At 33.6% G+C, this 21710-nt stretch overlaps 3 protein-coding genes across 4 annotated transcripts; 1 reads left to right on the top strand and 2 right to left on the bottom strand.

The window, feature by feature from the left end:
- The first annotated feature begins 30 nt into the window (after window positions 1-30).
- Window positions 31-8923, top strand: LOC105320681 (splicing factor 1). The gene is made up of 13 exons (XM_034458357.2): window positions 31-159; window positions 654-812; window positions 1902-1977; window positions 4554-4706; window positions 5024-5144; window positions 5964-6116; window positions 6344-6462; window positions 6660-6764; window positions 7066-7144; window positions 7274-7393; window positions 7565-7892; window positions 8017-8097; window positions 8261-8923. Exons 1-13 carry the CDS (start codon window positions 108-110, stop codon window positions 8509-8511), a joined length of 1797 nt encoding a protein of 598 aa, XP_034314248.1. The 5' UTR covers window positions 31-107; the 3' UTR covers window positions 8512-8923.
- A 1876-nt stretch (window positions 8924-10799) lies between these two features.
- On the bottom strand, window positions 10800-13028 carry LOC105320682 (centromere protein X). Its single transcript, XM_011418719.4, has 6 exons — window positions 12966-13028; window positions 12808-12859; window positions 12574-12627; window positions 11710-11741; window positions 11278-11334; window positions 10800-10871 (listed from the first exon to the last, which is right to left on the bottom strand). The coding sequence occupies exons 1-6, from the start codon at window positions 12990-12992 to the stop codon at window positions 10857-10859; spliced, it is 237 nt and encodes a 78-aa protein (XP_011417021.1). The 5' UTR covers window positions 12993-13028; the 3' UTR covers window positions 10800-10856.
- A 225-nt stretch (window positions 13029-13253) lies between these two features.
- LOC117684788 (very long chain fatty acid elongase AAEL008004-like) lies at window positions 13254-20925 on the bottom strand. 2 transcript variants are annotated; one of them, XM_034458354.2, is made up of 7 exons: window positions 20850-20924; window positions 19073-19260; window positions 18820-18900; window positions 17829-17885; window positions 17066-17180; window positions 14736-14863; window positions 13254-14535 (listed from the first exon to the last, which is right to left on the bottom strand). In XM_034458354.2, the coding sequence occupies exons 1-7, from the start codon at window positions 20902-20904 to the stop codon at window positions 14371-14373; spliced, it is 789 nt and encodes a 262-aa protein (XP_034314245.2). In that variant the 5' UTR covers window positions 20905-20924; the 3' UTR covers window positions 13254-14370. The 2 variants fall into 2 exon arrangements, with proteins under 2 accessions (XP_034314245.2, XP_065923120.1); XM_066067048.1 differs by lacking the exon at window positions 17829-17885 and having other exon boundaries at window positions 20850-20925.
- Between the last annotated feature and the right edge of the window lie 785 nt (window positions 20926-21710).

Below are 21710 nucleotides of genomic sequence, written 5' to 3'. Positions count from 1 at the left end.
ATTTAGAGTTTTCTTTTTGTTTTGAGGCTTTTCTTACGTCATATTTATCGCCCTCTTACGGCGGACGACAGCGTAACGTCCGGACCTGTGGAGAAAGCATTTTTACAATGTTTGGAACACCAGGATCTAAGAGATCTGCTGACTTTGGATCGGATTCGCGTGAGTATATTTTTAATTTACGCCAATAATATAAAGTAATCATGACGAAAGAGGAAGAATGTTTCCGTGAAATCATCATTTTTATGCTGTTAACAGATGAGTTGATCATTTCGAAACTTTCACACATGGAAAATCAAATCAACATCAGAAGTAAATAGTTAACTGGTCGTGGTGTTAATGAGTTAATAAAAAGCTGTCTATACTGCTAAAATAACATGACCTAAGAGGCTAAGACTAAGTCTCTGTCACTGTTGTGTATTGAAAATTCATGTATTGTATAGGCCTACTGATGATCATATGGATTGATGTTCTGATCTTCTCTTACTCGCACACACCTGTAAAGATTTTTTTAAGAAAACTGAATTCATAATTTTGTAGACCAGGAAGCCCTCTAACAGGATTTTAAATTCCATGTCCCCCGAGGAACAAAATTCACTTTTAAGGGTCTGTTGTTAATTTTAACATTTATGTTAATTTTGTATTAAAATATATAGCATCCTCCTGGAACCCAGATGGAACATCCGCCAGTGACAGGAAGAAAAAACGCAAGAGTCGATGGGCTCAGGATAATGACACTGACAAAACAATCATTCCAGGCATGCCAACTGTTATTCCTAATGGATTGTCAGATGATCAAGAAAAACAGTACCTGTGTAAGTATCAACTTTATAAATGAAAACATACACTGTAGCTCCAGTACTCGAAAGTGTGTACTGTGGTTTATTTTTCATGTCAAGAAGTTTAACTCTATTAATAATTATTTCATGTTAATGAATTTGCTTTTAGGGTCCATTGATGAAAGATTGGGGCAGTTTTAGTGATATATATGTGTGTATTTTATTATAGTATGCTGATATTAATTTAACAATGATTTTACCCCCTGTTAATATTTTATTTTGAACAGGACAAGATATGAATTTAACATGTTTTGATAACTAAATTTCAACTTATATTTTAGCTGTCGTGTACATGAATTTCAGTATTTTAAAAAGATGTTTAGAATCCTCTGATTTTCCATTTTTATGATTTTTTTGTTGTTGAAACCTTCAAGCGTTCTTGACTGTTCATTAGATAGTAATATCTATAGTTGCATATGTTCTTTATATGTGAATATGTTAATTTGGTGAACATTGCAAGGTTGTTTAATCTGATTACAATCAAACCTCCACATCTACATTTGTAGCTCTTTTATATTATTCAACAATAAAAGAATAACAAGAGTTTCATGGTCACAGTTGGTTTGATTCTAATCAAAGTCATATTTTTTTTTTTACATATAAAAGAACAATCCATTTTATTTCAGTAATCTATTACTGATATAAAATATGAATAACCGCATTTTTCAAAAAAAAGGATGTGCTCTGTACAAAAGTAACTTGTGTTGGATTTTCCATGAATATACATATTAAATGGTGGAGAGAGAAAATTCTTTCAACTTTTAAAATGTTTCCACTCCTTTGTTTATGCCGAGAAATAAGAAGGGCTGTTTGCAAGAAATAAATAAGATAGCTTTTAATATGGAGAAATGGATGGGAACGCAAAGAAGGCAATAATAATTAGGGGGAGGGGGTGGAAAAATTCCTTTGATATTATGTTAATGAAATTTTGGCTTCCTCTTTTGGGACTGAAGTAACTATGGTGAGCTCATTCAGGTTTGTATGGTTTCACTTTTTTTTTCTTTGGTTATAAATAAAACTGAATAAATAACCCATCATTATTGATTATAACCAATTGCATTCCAGTGCATCTTCAGATAGAGGAAGTTAGTCGTAGACTACGAACTGGAGACTTGGGCATCCCTCCTAATCCTGAAGAAAGGTTTGGTCACATGCATAATCCACTCTCATTTCACGCAGGCCAGCTGAAGTACATCGTGACTACCAGAATGTAGGGGGATGGTACACACAAATCAGATTGTAAAGCTGAATAGTGACCTGGTGAATCTATGTTTAGTTTAAAGAAAAAATATTATACTAAATAATAAAACTTCCAATATTTTGTGTACAAATAAAGATTTTTTTTATCATTATATGTAATATAACATACATTTTAAAGTAGCTCAAAGAGATTTAAAAGAAAAAAAAACTCAGAAAAAGTCTTAGTTTTGTCATTTATGTACTGTGAAAGGACCAAGAATCAATCTAAGGTTGTTTAAGATTTTTTGCACAAATTAAAATTCAAATACATAGGATTTTTATGCTTTAAGGTAAGGTTTGCGGCTTGCATTTTTTAGAGGTTGTACCAAAGTTACATACCATTTTGTTCACTATACTATAGTCTTTTCTCATGAAATTCAAATGAATTTTGCCCGTCCCATTTTATAACTACAAAAGGTCAAAGTTCATGATTTCCAATTTTCATTTTGATGAAATGTAAACAATTTCGTGAAAATATGTACATTTTATATGTGATTATAATGGGGGTTATTTATGCTTAAAATGTTCGAAAACAATATCACTATTGATATCATGATTCACTTTTATTAATTTCTGATGAACTATCTAAAAATAGAATAAAATGCAACAAAAGTCTTAATTTTGGACTACTATTATGTAAACGAAAACATCTTATTTGAAACCTTTCCAAGTCCACCGATTTCAGGAAAATAGGTGTAATCTGATGTTTCTAAAACACTATTCAAAACCATATGATGCGGATTTCGTTTTCGTGAAAATTGATAAAATGATTGTGTCCTCTTATTTTTCCATTGAAACTAAAAAAAAACGCGAAATAAAAAAAACTGAAATCAATTATGACGTCATATAAATTTTGACGTCATAACTGAAATAAAGGGTAGTTGGTGTTACATCACAATGAAAATGTGTGAGTTATCTCCCTGTAACCGCAAACCTTACCTTAATAGGCATAAGCAATAAGTTTAAACTGACCATTTTCATAATTTTATGTATACTAGATGTAGGCCCTTTTCATTTGATAACTGAGTGAACCTTCCTGTACAACACAAACCAATTGTATATTTTTTAGAGAAAAAATAAATGCATATTTCTAAGGATATTTTTTTGCACTATTGAACATGTTAAATGAGTAATAATGCATTTAATTTGAACTTAAACATATCAACTGCAGTAAATCTTGAAATACAAATTGATAAATTGCAAACTGCATATTGAATTTAATATTAACAAACTAAACCTTTTACAAGATAAAATATACTATCAATTCAGAAAAAAAAATATTTTGAAAAAAATAAAAAAAAAAGTTTTGGCAAATTTAATAATATAAAAGTTCAATATATGCACTGAAATAAATATTTGTGCGTTTTGTACATCTGATTGTGTGTGCCATGGCCCCAAATCCTGCAGGTATAGTTTATGTATAATTAGGACTTGTTCTAATCAGTGTTTCTATTTTGCTAATGACAATTTTGTGTGAAGGTCATTCAGTGAAGAAGGTGCTGTAATACATTCCCTTAATATTTCAGAGCATGTTGGTTCATATCTCAAATAAGCTTGAAATTCATAAACATGTACAACTAATTTATGATAAATCCTTCATTTCAGTTCTATTCTGACATATATGTTCTTAATGATGAATTGCTCTCTCTCTCTCACCCAAAATTGTTGATACTTTGACCGATTGTATACAAGATCTGGCTTATGCTGTAATCAATTATCTCTAGTCTTTCAGGTTAAATATTTTCGTTTATTCTCACACTTTTCAGATTTAACTAAGTTTGTTTTCAGATATATGAGTTTGAAGTTAGGTTTATTAATTCGCTTTTGTTTATTAGTAGCTACCCCTTTTTAAAAAAAATTGGTATTTTCTAAAACAATTCCATAGAGCACTTAATATTATTTTGATTTTTTCCTTACCAGAATTTTTTTTAATGGCTGACGTTCAAACATGAATATTTTTTTTTTATATCATAAATGATATCTTTTATTTGTACATGTAAATTACTTTTACTTGTGCATTTATATTTGAAATTTTGGTTTAAGAAGCCTTACTTGAGTTTGTAAATAGCTAGAAATAAAGATTCAGCCTATTAATATGAGTAGGGTCTCCTCTCAAAGAAAGCCATTAATTGGCATGACAAATTATGACTGTCAAACTTAACCTTGCTTATCATGATGTCCAATGATAATGGCTGAAGTTCTATTTTAAAATTGGCTGAAACATAAACACATGTCTATCCAATACGTAGTGACAATTGTATTTACTTAAATTCTTTAGATTGTGAAATGGCAATGGGGGAATGGAAGTTTATTTGAAATTACCTAATTGCAGCGATATATAAATTCATAAGCTATTTTTTAAAATTGGGGACTTCTTTGACACAAAAATTTCAAAAGTAAAATTTTTCAATTATCATTGGACAAATACGGTAAGCAGAAATACCTCAGAGCCTGAGTATTTCGTTCTTCACTTTGAAGGTCGCCATCCCCTGAGCCTATCTACAACAACGAGGGTAAGCGGTTGAACACCAGAGAGTACCGAACGCGTAAAAACCTTGAGGAGGAGCGCCACCAGTTGGTACAGCAGGCCATCTCCCTTAACTGTGATTACAAACCTCCAGCAGATTACAAGTATGGAACATATAAGAAACACTTTTGTTTTCAGGTGTAACTAGAAAAATTTAAATAAACATTAAAAATGGGGGGGGGGGGGAATTTATGCTTATCAAAATTGTTAAGTAAAACTTGCATTGTAGCTTTGATCTGGAGAAAATTGATTATACATAAATTGAAATTGCACAGGGATATTTCTTGAAAAGTTTTGAATTTGTCACGATTGGCTTCCTATTTTGATTACAAACATAACAGGAAGCATGAAATGTAACCTTAAACTATTGTTTAGTACATGTAGTTGTCCCATTGTAAGTCTCATTATCATTTAATAATAGGCCTCCCATCGTGAGGGTGAACGACAAGGTGATGATACCACAGGATGAACACCCAGAGATCAATTTTGTGGGGCTCTTAATTGGACCAAGAGGGAACACACTCAAAAATCTTGAAAAAGATGTAAGTTTTAGTTTTAAAAGCTATCATTATAAAAATGATTTGAGCAAGAGAGGCATATCTTTTTCTAAATCATTTATTAAATTTTAAGTTTTATTAAAACTTTTTTTTGTCTGATTCTTTTTTAACCGGGTTTTCCAACGGAAAAATCAGGTTATTAAAATGGTGAAAATGGCGGGCGGGCGGGCGGCTGCCAAAAGGGTACCCTCATTGTACGGATAACTCCTCCTACAGTTCTCAAAATAGGAAGTTGTTCTTTTGCAGATCAATTGTACATGTATCAGAGGTGTGCATATTGCTAGGATTTTGAATTCTGATAATTTATCGAAAAAATACCAGCTTTTGAACTTAGTCATTTTTTGGCAAAATATTGCATATAGGGTACCCTCATTGTACGGATAACTCCTCCTACAGTTCTCAAGATAGGAAGTTGTTCTTTTGCAGATCAATTGTACATATATCAGAGGTGTGCATATTGCTAGGATTTTGATTTCTGATTATTTATGAAAAAAATACTAGCTTTTGAACTTGGTCATTTTTTGGCAAAATGTGCATTTAGGGTTCTCCATTTCACTGAATATGGGTTGACATGGATTATGGATACAGTTCACATTAAAGAAAACCCGGTTTGCTGTCACATTGACAGCTTTTCACTTGTTGATTTATTTAATCAAGCCACTCAAAAAGATTTTTTGAATAAAAATTGCATTAAGTAATATTGCAACTGCTTTTATGGAATTTTCTTCAATAAATCGCATTGTTTTGTACAATGTGAAATGCTTACTTTTTATATCTTAAGAATTTTTTTTTCACATTATACAGACAGGAGCAAAAATCATCATACGTGGCAAAGGTTCAGTAAAAGAAGGAAAAATAGGTCGAAAGGATGGACAGCCATTGCCTGGGGAGGATGAGCCTCTTCATGCTTATGTGACAGCCAACAATCCAGAAAATGTCAAGAAGGCTGTTGAAAAGGTCATTTTATATTGCCATTTTACTTTAAATATAATGAAAGATACACACCTACTTTTCAGATGTACTGTACAACCATTCATGAACAAAGTCATACATTTACTATGTAATAGTGCTTCCTACTTTAAAGTAAACATGTTGTGAGAAAGCTTATGAAAGACAGTTTAGCAACAAATTGTTGGTTTAACAAAATGAATGACTTTTTAATTTGCTTCTTGTTTTTTTTTTAGATCAAAGAAATAATTCAACAAGGTATTGAGGTTCCTGAGGGCCAGAATGACTTGCGGCGCCAACAGCTACGAGAATTGGCCTTGTTAAATGGGACTTTAAGGGAAAATGATGGCTTAGCGTAAGTACATAATTTTTCTACCTCAGTGTAAATTTTCATGCATAAAAGATAATAAGCTTGCTTAGCATATTATCTTTCATGCATGAAAATTTACACTGAAGTAGATTGCTTTTAAAAGTTTCCTTTCTATTTGTAGTGTAGATAAAATTATTAATTTAATACAATGAAATTAATAATTTGTAATTATTGTGCTATAGAAAACTGAAGCAGTTACAGCAGGCTCAGACCATCATCACAAACACCATTATTTGTTCTCTGTGTGGAGGCACTGGTCATATTGCACAGGACTGCAAATCAAAAAAGTAAGTATAAGAAATTTTTCATTAGAAGAATGAGAAGCAAATGTTTGATGCATATTGGAATACAGCTGTAGATAGAATCTGCTTCTCTATTTGTTTGTATCTCTCTCATTAAATTTATAAAATCACATATACTGTATCTAATGAGATATCTGTAATATATCAAATCTTTTTTTTTTTTATAGATGTGTGAATAAAAATAAAAAATAATTTAAACAAGACTTAGTGCAATAGTTCCAAATGATTTCAAAACTATTGTTCCATGCCACAATACAAACCAATAAACATACATGTATAATTTCAGACCTGGAGACTCTTTCAAAAATTTTCCTCAGAATGGAAACCCTGTGTCTCAAGCTGACAAAGCCAAAATGGACAGTGAGGTGTGTACAACCCATTTGCCAAAAAAAAAATTGAATGAATTACAACATGAAATATTTAACATATAAAATTAAGAGGTATTTGGCACGTGTATGAGCTAACTTAATCTTGGTTATATTTTTATTTTTCAGTACATGTCCTTGATGGCAGAGTTAGGAGAGGGTCCACCCCCACCCAAAACACAGACACATCCTACCCCGGCTGTACAGACATACAGACCTTCATTTAGTCAGCCCCCACCAAACCCCATGGTAAGTTCTTTTACAGAACAGTACATGTTCTAGTTCAGACAGTGTATATATTATGTGCAAAGTTGATTAAGAGGTTTGAGCAAATTTAAATAAGAGATGGGATTGTTTAAATGATTATACATTTTATGTAAAATTGATGTAAAGTGTGACTGACATCATTTACATCAACAGGCAGTAAATCCACCATGGCAACAGCCAGCTCGACCCCCTCCACCTCAGGTGGTGTCCAATATAAGTCTGAGCTCACCTGTACAATCATCGCAGGTACAAACCACAGCCCAGCCTCCAGTCAGTTACAATATTCAAGGTGTACAGCCCCCGATGGGGATTTCTACCAGCATACAGCAACCTGTGGGCATGCAGCAGCCTGGGCACATGCACATGCCAGCCCCTGTGGCACCCCCTTCTCATTACTCGTCCGCGGGTGGACCTGTCCCACCCCCCTGGCAGTCAAACACGATGACATCTCAAAACAGCGCTGTGTCTTCTGCTGGTGGTGGTAAGATTATTATAAGGATATTTACATCCTATCTATTTCTGTGTATTAATATGATAGATTATTGGTCTTATTTTGTGTGCATTTACATTGAATGATATCTATCTGCGTTTTGTTTCATATTAAGGTGTACCACCCCCATCTTTGTTGTCGGCCCCACCCCCTCCTCCTCCAAGCAGCCAGCCTCCGTCATCTTGGATGCAGCAAGGTAGATACATGTAGCTTTCTTATCCTAAGTCTTCTGATATACATGTACTGATACATTGTAAACTGTCCAGCCAATGATAAAAACACAATGTTACAAATATCAAAATGGTTGATCAGGGCTGAACACATTTAAATGCTGCAGCAATTGACTTTCTCTTTTTCAGCACAAGGTGTACCTCCACCGCCTCCTATAACATCAGCGTCACCATGGCAAGCTGCACCACCCCCTCCCAACAGCATGCCGCCATGGCAACAGCCCCCGCCAATGCCAAGTGGTGTTGCCCCTCCTCCACCGCCCCCACCGGGCCAGCAAGGTTACAGCCCCATGGCGGTTCCTCCACCCCCTCCTCCAGGGGCTTTTGACATGAATACCCTGGGTATGCTTGGGGCACCGCCACCTCCTCCACCTACTTAATGATGGCTCCTATTTAGCTTGAAAGTGCAACATGACACTGTGAACAGTGCATTAATTTTAGGTCAGAGGGAAATACTTGTGTACTTTTGGTGATTAATTTTATGGACTATTGAATTGATTGAATACATAAAAATGTGTGAGCATCAATTTATGTGTATTTTAATTGAGTACTGGAAATGTGCGAACATAAATTTAGGCATATTTTATCTTTGTTTACAACACATGTACATTTATTAAAGTGCATCAATTTTTACATCATTCATTTCATTATTGTTGATGCACTCCAAGTCATTTGTTTTCTCTCATAGCTCAGTAAATGCTAAATGGCAAATGAGTACGCAATACGATACAAATTGATTTTAGGTGCTGTGAATTATGTCCAATGCACTTTAAATAAAATATATACTTTTAATATGTGGGTGAAAAATGTTTGTTCTTTTTATCTTTTTTATCATGGTCGGCTTGGATTCTGCAGCTGCAGGGATGATGTAGCCATCGAAAAAAGATCCTGTCATATTGTGTGCTTCTATTGGACTGTCATGATCATGACAATGTTCCGTATGATGTGACAATTTACTTTCATAGTTCTAACTGAATTTTTTGGCTTACACTTTGTCAATTTAATACTGGGTAATCAATAGAGGTTATGAACTTAAAGATCAAAACACTCATAAGCTGTTATTTCTGAAATCAAGTTCTTAAAAGTTAATAAATATGTGCTGAAATGAAAAGAGACTGCTCTCACAATAACAAGGGGCCACATTGCCCACCTGAGCAAAAATACCAATCTGATGTAACTCTGATCCAAACACCTTTAATAATCCTGTTACCTGTACAATTTTGCTGGATTTTTTAAATTATAAGCACATTTTTTAACATTGAATCCCTAGTAAAGAATGAAGATTTTAATCATTTTGGATCTCTATATATTCTTATGTAGAAATTGTAGAGATGTGAGCCAACATTACCTCAAGGGATAATGAGTAGAACAAACTTGAATCTACACTATCTGGGGATGCTTCCACATCGGTTTCAACTTTTCTGACAAAATAGTATATGGTTTTTTAGAAGATGTTTTACAAATTTTAAACTTCGACTTTCAACTTTTCTGACAAAATAGTAAATGGTTTTTTAGAAGATATTTTACAAATTTTAAACCTTATGTGTTCCCAAGTAAATTTGACACCCCCCTATCCCAATTGTGGCCCCATCACTACCCTGGGGATCATGATTTGAACAAACTTGAATTTACACCAACTGAGGAAGCATGAGGAAGCAACTGAGAAAAAACAACTTTACTAGCCAAATGATATTTTGAGAAATTTTTTTAAATATAACATGTTACTATGTAAAAATTTGAACCCCACCCTATCCTCATTGATCATGATTTGAACAAACTTGAATCTAGACTACCTGAGGATGGTTCCAGATAGGTTTAAACTTTTCTGATCAAATGGTTTTCTAGAGGAAGTTTTTAAAGATCTTCACTGTACATGTATATTCCTATGTCGAAACAAACCTGAATCTATACTGTCTGAAGAAGCTTTAACAAGAACTTCAACTTTTCTGGATGGTTTTCTAGAGGAAGATTTTTCAAGATTTTCAGCATATATTCCTATGTAAAAATTATATCCCCAATTGTGGCCCCACCCTATTCCAGGGGATCATGGTTTGAACAAACTTGAATCTACAATTTCTGAAGATGCTCTAACATGAATGTCAACTTTTCTAGCCAAATGGTTTTCCAGAGGAAGTTTTCAAAAGATTTTCAGTATATATTCCTATGTAAAAATTAGACCTACAATTGTGGCCCCACCCTACTCCCCGGGATCAAGATTTGAATCTACACTACCTGAGGAAGCTTTCTATTAAGTTATAACTTTATTGACCAAATGGAGTTTGAGAAGATTTTTTAAAATTAAATTTTCATCATTTTCTAATTACCTTCCCTTTAAGAGGGGCGTGGCCCTTTATTAGAATAATGTTGAATCCCCTTGGCCCAGGGAAGCTTTGCCATGGTTGGTTGAAATTTGCTCATTGGTTACGGAGAAGATGAAAGTAAGAAAAGTTTACAACAAAAACTACAATGCCAATTACGGACAACAGACAAATTTTGATTTGATCCTTTGGCTAAGGCGAGCTAAAAATAATATCTCTGCCTGCCTTGGTCAGACATAATCTCACGATTTAGATACATAGTTTTATAAAGCCACACAAACAAAAAATGCTAAGCTGAATGAAATACCGTAGTCGGAGATAGTTGACTATAATCAAGAACAAACATTCAATGTTTTTACATAATTTTATTAATTATCAATGACATGTATCAACTGCTGTGTCAATCTTCAAAAATCCAGTAACTGCAACAAAAGATGAAACAATGGATGATTCAAAAGTTGTGTGTTAAAAAAAATAGTAAATCATGCAATAGATTTAAAATTTAGTTATGAATGTGAAACTAAACAAGGATCATATGTCATTGTAATCAAATCATGCTTTGAAACAAAGTAAGAATATTGCAGTTGATCTTTGATTATTGGTACCTGATACAGGTACAGTTTTGTACCGACTTAAAAAAATACTCAATCTCATCCTTCATTAAAATAGTTATGCTCATCTATGAGAGGTAGTATCAACACAAAATGCACTTGAGATTTAGTGGTGTGATATTTAATAAAATAAAATCTTCAGAGCTCGCAGAGAAAATCTTTTGCCAAAATACACTGCAAATCTAATGTTCTGATGCAGTTAATTTTAACAACTTACCAACTGTGGCAAAATCTTTTCAAAATAATCAATTGGTATCTGGTCTTGGTGATCTTTCTGTAAGATCAAAATAATTCAAATTGTAAGCATGTGTTCAAATGTCTTATTAATTTAAATTTTGAAATTGGGGAAACTTACATTAATATAAGGTTGAATCAATGGCCCACTACAATTTTGTTCGATAATAGTCATGCATATTACAATATTAATTCATCATTTTTAAGCTTCAGGTCTCCTGGCATTTTTGTTCATTTTTGTTACTTCAACATAGTGAGAGTATGTACCCTTTAATAATAATTCAAGTTGCAAAGTAAATCAAATTTAATGGTAAATGTCAACCAAATGAATAGCGTTATGGAAAATATACAGTATTACATGTACCCATATCTTAAAATTACTGCATACATGTTATTTTTATCAAAGTTTACATACCTTTGCTTCCTTGATTGTTCTCAATACTGCTTCTAAAAATAGATTGATAAACTGAGTTCAATCACAAACAGTTTTCATTCACTATTCCAAAATTTCTTATTGTGAAATGCCCCTCTTACTTGTCAAGTTGAAGAATATGAAAAATAATGTCAGATTTTCCCCATCAGAAATCTTTATCAGAAATCCATTTTTATTCTTGTCATTCCAATGATTGTTTGGGTCAAAAAGAGTCTAAAGAGATGACAGAAATTTTGGACTTCCCCCTTTCATTGCCTTGAATTGTACTTCTTGGACGGTATGTGTATTTTTGCTTCAAATTGTCAAAAAGTGATGGAAATGGTAACCTAGGACAAAGTTTTATTAGTTTGTCTGAAAGACTAGCCATGGGTTTCAGATTATGGAGTGAAAATCAAAATCGAAATCAATGAAAAAAATGCAGGAACTAGGAACTAGTATGTGATGGTCAAACCATTTCATTCACTGACAATTTACAACTGTACATGCTGTGCATCTATTTTTTTTTATGCACATAATTATATTGTGTCAAACTCCTGTGGCTCAGTTATAGCAGAGCAAATACTAAGCTGCAATAATGTAGCCCTTTCCAATTTTTTTTATATCTGGTGTTCACTTTGCCAATTTTTTTTTTTAAATCGGGAGAGGGCTACATTATTGCAGTTAAGCAACTATATGTGTAACGAGATGATTGAGATGGCAGTTTTAATCCTGATTATTTTTATTTATAACATCACATTACAGATGCCTGTAGATATGAAATATAGATTTGCATCTTGAGCAATCTTGTTACATTTTTTTTCTTTGCTCTAAAGTATAAAAGTACTATTCTTCATCTACACTACTTACCTGAAACAAAAATGTTTAGGAGTTCTGTCATAAGACTCAAGGCCTCTGCATTTACTGTAAAATAAAATACAATTAAACTTAAAACTATATCAATTGTAATTGACAGATTAAGCTGCTGACAAGTAAAGATACAAAAAAAAAATCAGGTCGCATGCAACAAAATAGTAAATTTTCTAAACCAGAGAGAGAGAGAGAGAGAGAGAGAGAGAGAGAAAGATCGTACGTCACAATTACTTTTTATTTTTTCATCTTTGAAAAACTGAAGTAAAATATTCTGAACTGTTTTCTGAAAACAAAAATAAATATGGGTTGCAAGACAGTGTTCATAAATATTTTTTGACAACAAAATAAGATTTTGACTTAGATTTATTTAAGTTAAAACACACACAAACCTCTTTAAAATTTGTACCGCCAGACATTGTTTACAACGGAAATACAAAATGTAAACTGAAAACTTACCCGATTGGAAATTTCTTTCCCGGAATATGCATAATATGGGTTTGCGACTTCATAGATCCTCTATTGATATATCTGAACATTCAATTGATATCTTCTTAAATTAAAAAAAAAATGACGTAAGCCTAAACCTTATTTTGCACTTGAAACGATATTGCAAACAATTGAAGTGTTCCCCAAACACGTAGTTTTGTTTTTTGGTTTTTTTTTTTTTGGGGGGGGGGGGGTGGACTCACCGCAACATTTAGACAAGCCCTTAAAACGAAACTTCACCAAACTTCAAATAAATTATCATGGAGTAGAGGGGACCGAAAGGAATGGATCGAAGATTTTGAAATTTATCTATAAATCTTAACACATACATAATATCGATGTACTGTCGTAATCAATTTCAAACTGTCTGAAAAAATCGCTAACAATTTTCTTTTCTTTATAAAAAGGCTGGTTGACAAAAACCTAATATTATCGACTAGTATTCATACTGACAGAGTTAAAAACAATAAATAACAATATTGCCAATTGATATACTAGTAATGAATTTGTCCGCGTATGAATATATACGCATCCTTTGAACTTTAATTATATCGAACACACGGTTACCCTTAAAATTGCTCAAATGTATCATTTAGCAGTATCGACAACGTATATTCATATTGACCTGCGGTAACAATGTAAATAATGTTAAGTGGTGTCTTAATTAGGTCTACCTTTATACTTGTGCAACTTGACAAACAGGCTTCGGGACCACCAACATGTAAAAATCTCAACTCAAATCTCAGCCTCAAATCATTGTTGGCACTCACGTTTGAGACAAATCTCTTTGAGAAAAAACTCAAAGACAAGTCTGAGTTTGAGAAAAAATATATTTGGTGGCACAGTTTGGTGAGAAAAACTCAAATTTTCTGAGAAATCTCAGATTTGAGAAAATCTCAGCGTTGGTGGCCCCGAAGCCTGATCGACCAAAAAATGGATATTATGTACGTAATTGTTGACACTCTATGGATAAGAGAAGAGAAATTCATGCAGATCGAGAAAGATTTATATATAAACATCAAATTCTTTTTCTATGGAGGTTAATTAGGCTTTAAAGGTATCGAGTATTATCCAACCCACATCCTTAAAATGTTAATTCTGCCATGATCACTTCCTTTTTCTATATACATGTATGAACCATCAAAGAAAGTATTTCATTGCGTAAATGATCGATATACACATGTACACTTTTTCAAACTATTCTCAGTTTCCTCAAAGATACTCTAAAACAATGGAGCGAGAGCATAATTACAATGCATATAATTAATTTCTATTTGTTTATCAAATCAGTTTTATTTGTCTCTCGAGTTATTGTCTTTTTGGCTTTTCGTAAGTTTGTAAATAGAAATGAGTAAATAGACTGAAAAATATGGCGGACTGGATGACGCTGGATAAGGAAAATAAGCGCGGGAAGCCACAGTCTCCGAAGCAGACGTTATAGAGGGCGTGGGAACAAATCAGCACAAACTGTACCTTTAATAAAAGAAAGACAGAAAACATTTTCAAATAATATACGTCTTTTAAATCAAATTACACATACAACATAAGCAACCACTTGAAAAGGACAATGTTTGGGCACGTGGTGTCAGCAAGTTCATCAACTTAATTACATGTACCTAATAATATTATTGCTATGTTTCATGCTTATTTGGTGATCTTAGAAATGCATTTACCAGTTGTAGCTTGGTGAGATATTTCTTCCACCATAGATATTTCTGCATGTGAGGGCCCATGGCCGCCAGTCCGTAATAAGCGTACATCCAAATGTGGACAAAGGAATTCAGGAAACCCAGTACAAACGCTATAGTTAATCAGTTTAAAAGTAAAGTTGGGATGAAAAATCGAGTAACATATACATGTAGTCCTAAGCTTAAGCAAACAAACACAATATATCAATATATTAGATTAAAAGGGGTTAATAAAAGCATAAAATTAAATAAACATCCAGTCTTCCACTGTTGTACCATAAATTGAATCTCCTACAATATTTTACCCTACACGCCATCTGTTGTCAAATGCATGATTTTACGAGATATTTGGTAAATTACAGCGTCAGAAACCAAAGGCCAGTATCGCATACGATTACTGCATTAAGGTGTCACTACAGTATTAAATTTTACTATATATTCTTACCAAAATTGCACAACTTTACATACAGATTAAAAATTCAAAACGAACTTCTGGAAAAAATCCTCTTGACATCTTTTTAAACAACGCTTCATTTACAATTTTCTAGCAAAATACACACGTGCATCCAGCAAGGCGTGAGACTTTGTTTACCTCGAAGTTACACATGTGCTTGAAAATCAAGCCCGGGCCTTTTCACCCCCCTCCGGAAACAACACGCATCAAAAATTCAAATGACCTCGCATTATTACAAAAATGGGATAGTTAGACCTCTTACACATTGTTTTTCAGCTCATAAAAAAAATCAGCTCCTGTCGCGTGCGGAAACGCCCCGAATTCAAAGGAAAATTCGGGAATTATTTCGGCTCAGCCATGTTTTGACGTGAACCTTCAGTGAAATACTGTTATGACACCTGCAATATAACTCATTTTTTGTTATCGCAAAATCAACATTAATAAATTGATAAATACTCATTTTGTTGTGTGACTAAAAAAAAATTATGAAGATATCTACTCATTTCAGAAAGTTATGAGCGATTTTTCAACACCACGGTGTACACGGTGGCCACTGATTTATGAAAATATGATCAAAGTTATACTGTATGCATTTACACGGTGTTTTGATATTCAGTGATTTTTTGGTTTTATATTGACAAGTGATGTATGAAAATGTATAAAATGACGCAATTTAATTAATATCACGTGGACCCCAGAAATTAAGTCAGCAAAATATACGATGACCCTGCCTCTGGGGGGTGGGGTAGAGAAAACGTCATTATTTCATACAATTTATGAAAATAGTGAGAACCTTTGTCCAAAATAGCATGGTCTGGTTCTAATCTAACTTACATGAGTGATGCGTCTCAGCTGTTTTCCGCTTTCATATCAATATTTCTCAATTTTGGACACAATTTGAGAATTTCTTACTGTAACACAAGGGCCTAAACAACCGATTTTATTTGAAACTCACACCCCGTAGAAGATTTTGTTGCTTACGACGATGAATACTACATTCTATTTGATCTGCTGAAAATTTTCCGGGCAGTTTAGACGGTCCGATCTATTATAAATGGGTCATTGTTTTGAGGCAGTAGAACATTTCAGAGGAAATGTGGGCTAATTTTGTATGCATCATTAAAAACAAAATAAGCGTGCTGCTGGCTACAAAACCCCATTGTTTGTCATTTTTCGTCTAAACACACTGATTCAACACCTAAAACACAGGTAAAACAATTTTTAACACAGCAAACCCGTTTCCCTGCAGGTGTCACTACAGTATTAAATTTTACTATATATTCTTACCAAAATTGCACAACTTTACATACAGATTAAAAATTCAAAACGAACTTCTGGAAAAAATCCTCTTGACATCTTTTTAAACAACGCTTCATTTACAATTTTCTAGCAAAATACACACGTGCATCCAGCAAGGCGTGAGACTTTGTTTACCTCGAAGTTACACATGTGCTTGAAAATCAAGCCCGGGCCTTTTCACCCCCCTCCGGAAACAACACGCATCAAAAATTCAAATGACCTCGCATTATTACAAAAATGGGATAGTTAGACCTCTTACACATTGTTTTTCAGCTCATAAAAAAAATCAGCTCCTGTCGCGTGCGGAAACGCCCCGAATTCAAAGGAAAATTCGGGAATTATTTCGGCTCAGCCATGTTTTGACGTGAACCTTCAGTGAAATACTGTTATGACACCTTAATAGATTTTCTACTTGCATTAGAACCGTGAAGGAGCCAATCGGAATAGAGCATGTATTATTCCCGAGAACGAGAGAAGTTCAATGAGATGGCCTACGGTCAGTAAGCGTATGCGAGACTGGTCGTGTGTTTCTGACGATGGGCAAATTGATGACCCGACTTACTTTGACCCCCGGGGACAAACTTCACAAACCACCAAGTGTGGAGTAACATTATAGCATGGTGGTAGACGTGTAGAAAGGTGATCTGTCTCTCTTTCTTCCGAACAATGAAGAAAAACTACGAAAAAGCACACCCGTCATCATAGGATCTTTTATAAGACATTTCCAACATTAATTCGTTTGTGGAGAGTCATAATACATCCTTGACATTGTGAAAATGATTGAGTGATGTGCGAAATCACAGAGTTTTTCCATGAGAGGTATGCTTATAAGGAATCATTCATTGAGTATTTTTTAATATTATGAGGCAATCAAATAGGGTCGGTGGTGATCAGAGACATAAAAAACAATAATAATGTTATTTATGTATCTGGTGGTGATCAAATCTAATTAACCCCAAAGGGCTTTATGATAGATTTGATCACGTCCGACCGTATTTGATCACCTCATAATATTTAAAAACTGATTCCTTATATTTATATAATTTTTAGCAATTGTACGATTAAATATTGATGAAATGTATTGGACTATACATTACAAAATAGATTTGTGGTGTTATCACAAAGTTACATGGTAATGTAAAATAATAGTATAATATTTATACATCCACCGTGTTTTTTCTCCACTAAATTTTAGGAATACGATTGTGTTTCATATAGCCATGAAAAAAAATCATAAGACAATGAACCAAATATTGTCGTTACACGATGGAAAAAAGGAGCGGATCGAGGATCTAATTTTAATCAGGTTGGAAAGATAAACTTACCGTATCCAACAGTTCAATCAGTTTAGTAATTAAATACCAATACCAAGCATTCAGCATCTAAAATTCCAAAAAGAATTCTTAGTAATTAAGGATCAAACACACATTATGAACTATATAACATCCCCCCCCCCAAACAATAAAAAAGAAACCATTATCAAAAATAAAAGAGGCAATAGGTAGGATAGATGAGATGTGAGTAAAATTAAGATCTATATGCATGACACACTATTTTTTAGTTATAGTTCAAATCACAGTTTTGACAAACATGCCATTCTTATTGTACTTGTTCATTAGAAATGCCATATTACTGTTTCATGAAGTTAGGAAGCGCTTGCATTCCATAAAAAGCTACTGATAACAACGAGTTCTCCATGAAAACGGTCATATCATGGTAATTCACAATCATGTATTTACATCTACTAAGTATTATTCCCTCTATTTCTTACGGAAACTTATAGTTAATTCATAGCTCTGTAGAAACAGCCAGACTGAAATCTACACGCCCCGTTTATCGATTGGTCGAAATCTACAGCGGCTGAAACTGACAAGAAAATGACAGGACAAAAATTGACACGCCCAGTTTATCGATTGGTCGAAACCTACAACTACCTACGAAAAATCACGGACTGCACGAAATAACCATGATGATGTCAGATTCAAAGTTTCAGATTTGGCTGTTTCTTTTAGCTAACATACTTATGTACATTAACAGTAATTTAGTAAATTTTACTTAATTTTTACACTCAATTTATTAATTAGTTAAAAGAAAGATGTTAATATAAACAATAAAGTGCTTTCTTTAATGATTCATGCGGGTTATGAAGGTAGCGATCATTGCAGAAAAAATTTACATCACCCGCTAATGCGGGTTATGTATTTTTTCTGCAATGTCGCTACCTTCATATCCCGAATGAATCACCAAAGACAGCATTTTATTGTTTAAGTTTGTCAAAAGCTAGTTGACGAAAAGGACCCCAATATATGCACGTACCCTCAAAGCCCAAGGATCTTCCGAGTAATCAACCGGCTGACATTTCAGACTGTAGGAAGATTGTACAGCGGAGATCAGCATCTACAAGCATACCCTCCTCCATATAATACAAAAGTATTCGAATTTAAATATATAGGTATGACGCTGTTCTTATCAAGAAGACCTAAATGATTAATCCATATGGATTAATAATCGATCGATAATCGAAGGAATTTGAAATATTTTAGCAATTTTAAAAGATGGTGAAACTTACCTCAAACGTTATATAAATGGACAGCACCATCACAGCTAGATTATACAGAACCATGGGACCCTGCACCTGGAATGGTTTCCGTTGCTCCATCATCTTGGGTCCCTGTTTGACCATCATCAGATAGAGGACAAATACGGTTAGGACCGGAACCGGACTGTCCATGAACGGCCAGCCTCGCAACCTCTCATCTGTATTATAACATTTATCATAACATGAAGGAAAATTAGAAGCTGTTTTAAATTATACTGGTGTTTGTATAAAATAAGTTTGGAGTCATAGTTATTTTACCATACATAAAAAGCAGAATTAATATGTAAGAACTTGATAAACGGTATATCATGATATATATCAATATTAATATATCTCCGAAATATCGTGATGCATTGCGATACTTTTTTTTTCTCGCGATATATGCAGCCCTTCTAAGTTGAAATAAACGGTATTTTTTATACGCTTATAAATAATATACATTTCATGCATGATTGTGAGGGAAATATGAAGATTTATTCCCCCACGAAAAATCATATTTCCAGAGGGCATCGCTTAAGGGAAATATGATTTTTCTGGGGGGATAAATCTTCATATTTCCCTCTCAATCATGCAGTAAATTGTTAGTTATTAGTACCGAACAACAGGTGATAATATATAAATAGTGCCTGTTTGGGAGGGTAACAGTTGAAATTGACACCCCGAGAAAACCATTGTCAACCGACGCGAAGCGGAGGTTGACAATGGTTTTCGAGGGGTGTCAATTTCAACTGTTATCCTCCCAAACAGGCACTATTTATTTTGTTATACTGAATGTCTTTTTTAAAATTTTAAAGAAAATTTTACTGCTTTTACATAGGAATAACGTGAATTCTACAGCGAACCGTACGCGCATAATTTTCGCGCATGTAACATTTTTCAATGTTACCCGTTGCCAAGTGCGTTGCTAACGCTGAGGGTAATAGTAAATATTATTAACTGTGTCTTAACCAATCAGATTTCAGTATTTAACATGAAAGTATAATAATCTAAATTGTTATACTTTCATGTTAAATAATGAAATCTGATTGGTTTAGACGCAGTTGATAATCCGTTCTATTACCCTCAGCGTTAGCAACACACTTAGCAACGGGTAACACAACGAATTGTTACATGCGCGTAAACTATGCACGTACGGTTCGCCAAAGAATTCACCTCATTTATATATAAAAATAGAAAAGTTTTCTCTGAAAATAATTATATAAATAGTGCCCGTTTAGGAGGGTAAGAGTTGAAATTGACACCCCTCGAAAACCATTGTCAACATCCGCTTCGCGTCGGTTGACAATAGTTTTTCTCGGGGTGTCAATTTCAACTCTTACCCTCCTAAACAGGCACTATTTATAATACATCGGTTTCTGATCGTTTTTTAATTGTAGTATAGCAATAACGTAGTTAATGTTTACAGGTTTCTTTCTATGACAGTTTTCTGATATAAAAAGGATTTAAAACGATTTTTAAATAGAAATAATCATATAATTACATCGTTTGCTCATCCTCAGGATATTTTTTATAAGTATGGAATGAAAGTTTTAGAGGGGGTGGGATATGAAGACAGATATGATGATGACAGAGAAATAGGATGTTTTATTGCCCTTGCACGTGATTTGTCGACTGTGATTTGTTGACGGTGTTTTGGACCTTATGACAGCAATGTTGCCCTCGGCCTTGGGCAACATTTGTGTCTTCGTCCAGCAAATCATATATATTGCCCTCACACTCAGTCAATAACTGTATAATATCAACTTACCTCCGTGAGTGATATACGTCTCCACATACGTCCAGTTTTCTCTAGGACCCGGCATATTCGATTTTATGAAGAAAGAAAAATATTTTTTTTGTCCACTCAGTCTTTCTTTGGTAGTTTTGTTTTCTTCAACATTTATAATCTAAATGGAATCAATAGCAGGTTTATGATGCCCACACCCCTTAATCATAAGCTGAAAATATGATTTTTGTCCCTGTAATCTTCTGAAGCAGATTGAACACGTACAACATCTGGGAAAGATAAAACTAAAGATACTGGAGTAAAGCCGATATTCAACTGCATGTACAGTGATGAATCCAATCATTTAACTAACTTATATGACATCCTTACAAAACTTAGGTAATTTGAATGCATCTAATTTTACGAAAAAATTGCTTTGGAAAAAATTAAAGCTATTGTAAAGAAATTGTGTATAGGTACTAGTATAACTTGTACTAGTATCTTTGGATTCGAACAAGATTAATGTAGACGTACAGATGTAGATGTACTGTACAAATATACATAACAGGTTAACACATGTCCTAATCTGTTTTTTTTTTGTACTGTATAAATGCAGAGATGCTATTAACATATTTTATGAAATTGATTCAAGAAAATAGAAATTATGTCACATCTCTTTACATATTGGCCGATATAAAAAGTATACTTAATTAATTGGTTTGATTTTAATTAATTCTGTATTTACTTAACATTTCTATTTGCAATTCACGGGACTTGCTTACTATATGGGATATAAGGCTTCTACAATTATCACGAACAGCTAAAATTCATCCTGTCGCGAACCATGCCCAAAGTATTATCAAAATACTAGTTTAATGTAACTATGCTTTTTATTTCTATATA

Source organism: Magallana gigas, chromosome 7 (genome assembly GCF_963853765.1).
Source record: "Magallana gigas chromosome 7, xbMagGiga1.1, whole genome shotgun sequence".
Lineage (NCBI taxonomy): Eukaryota > Metazoa > Mollusca > Bivalvia > Ostreida > Ostreidae > Magallana > Magallana gigas.
This window is presented reverse-complemented; position numbering and strand designations above follow the sequence as displayed.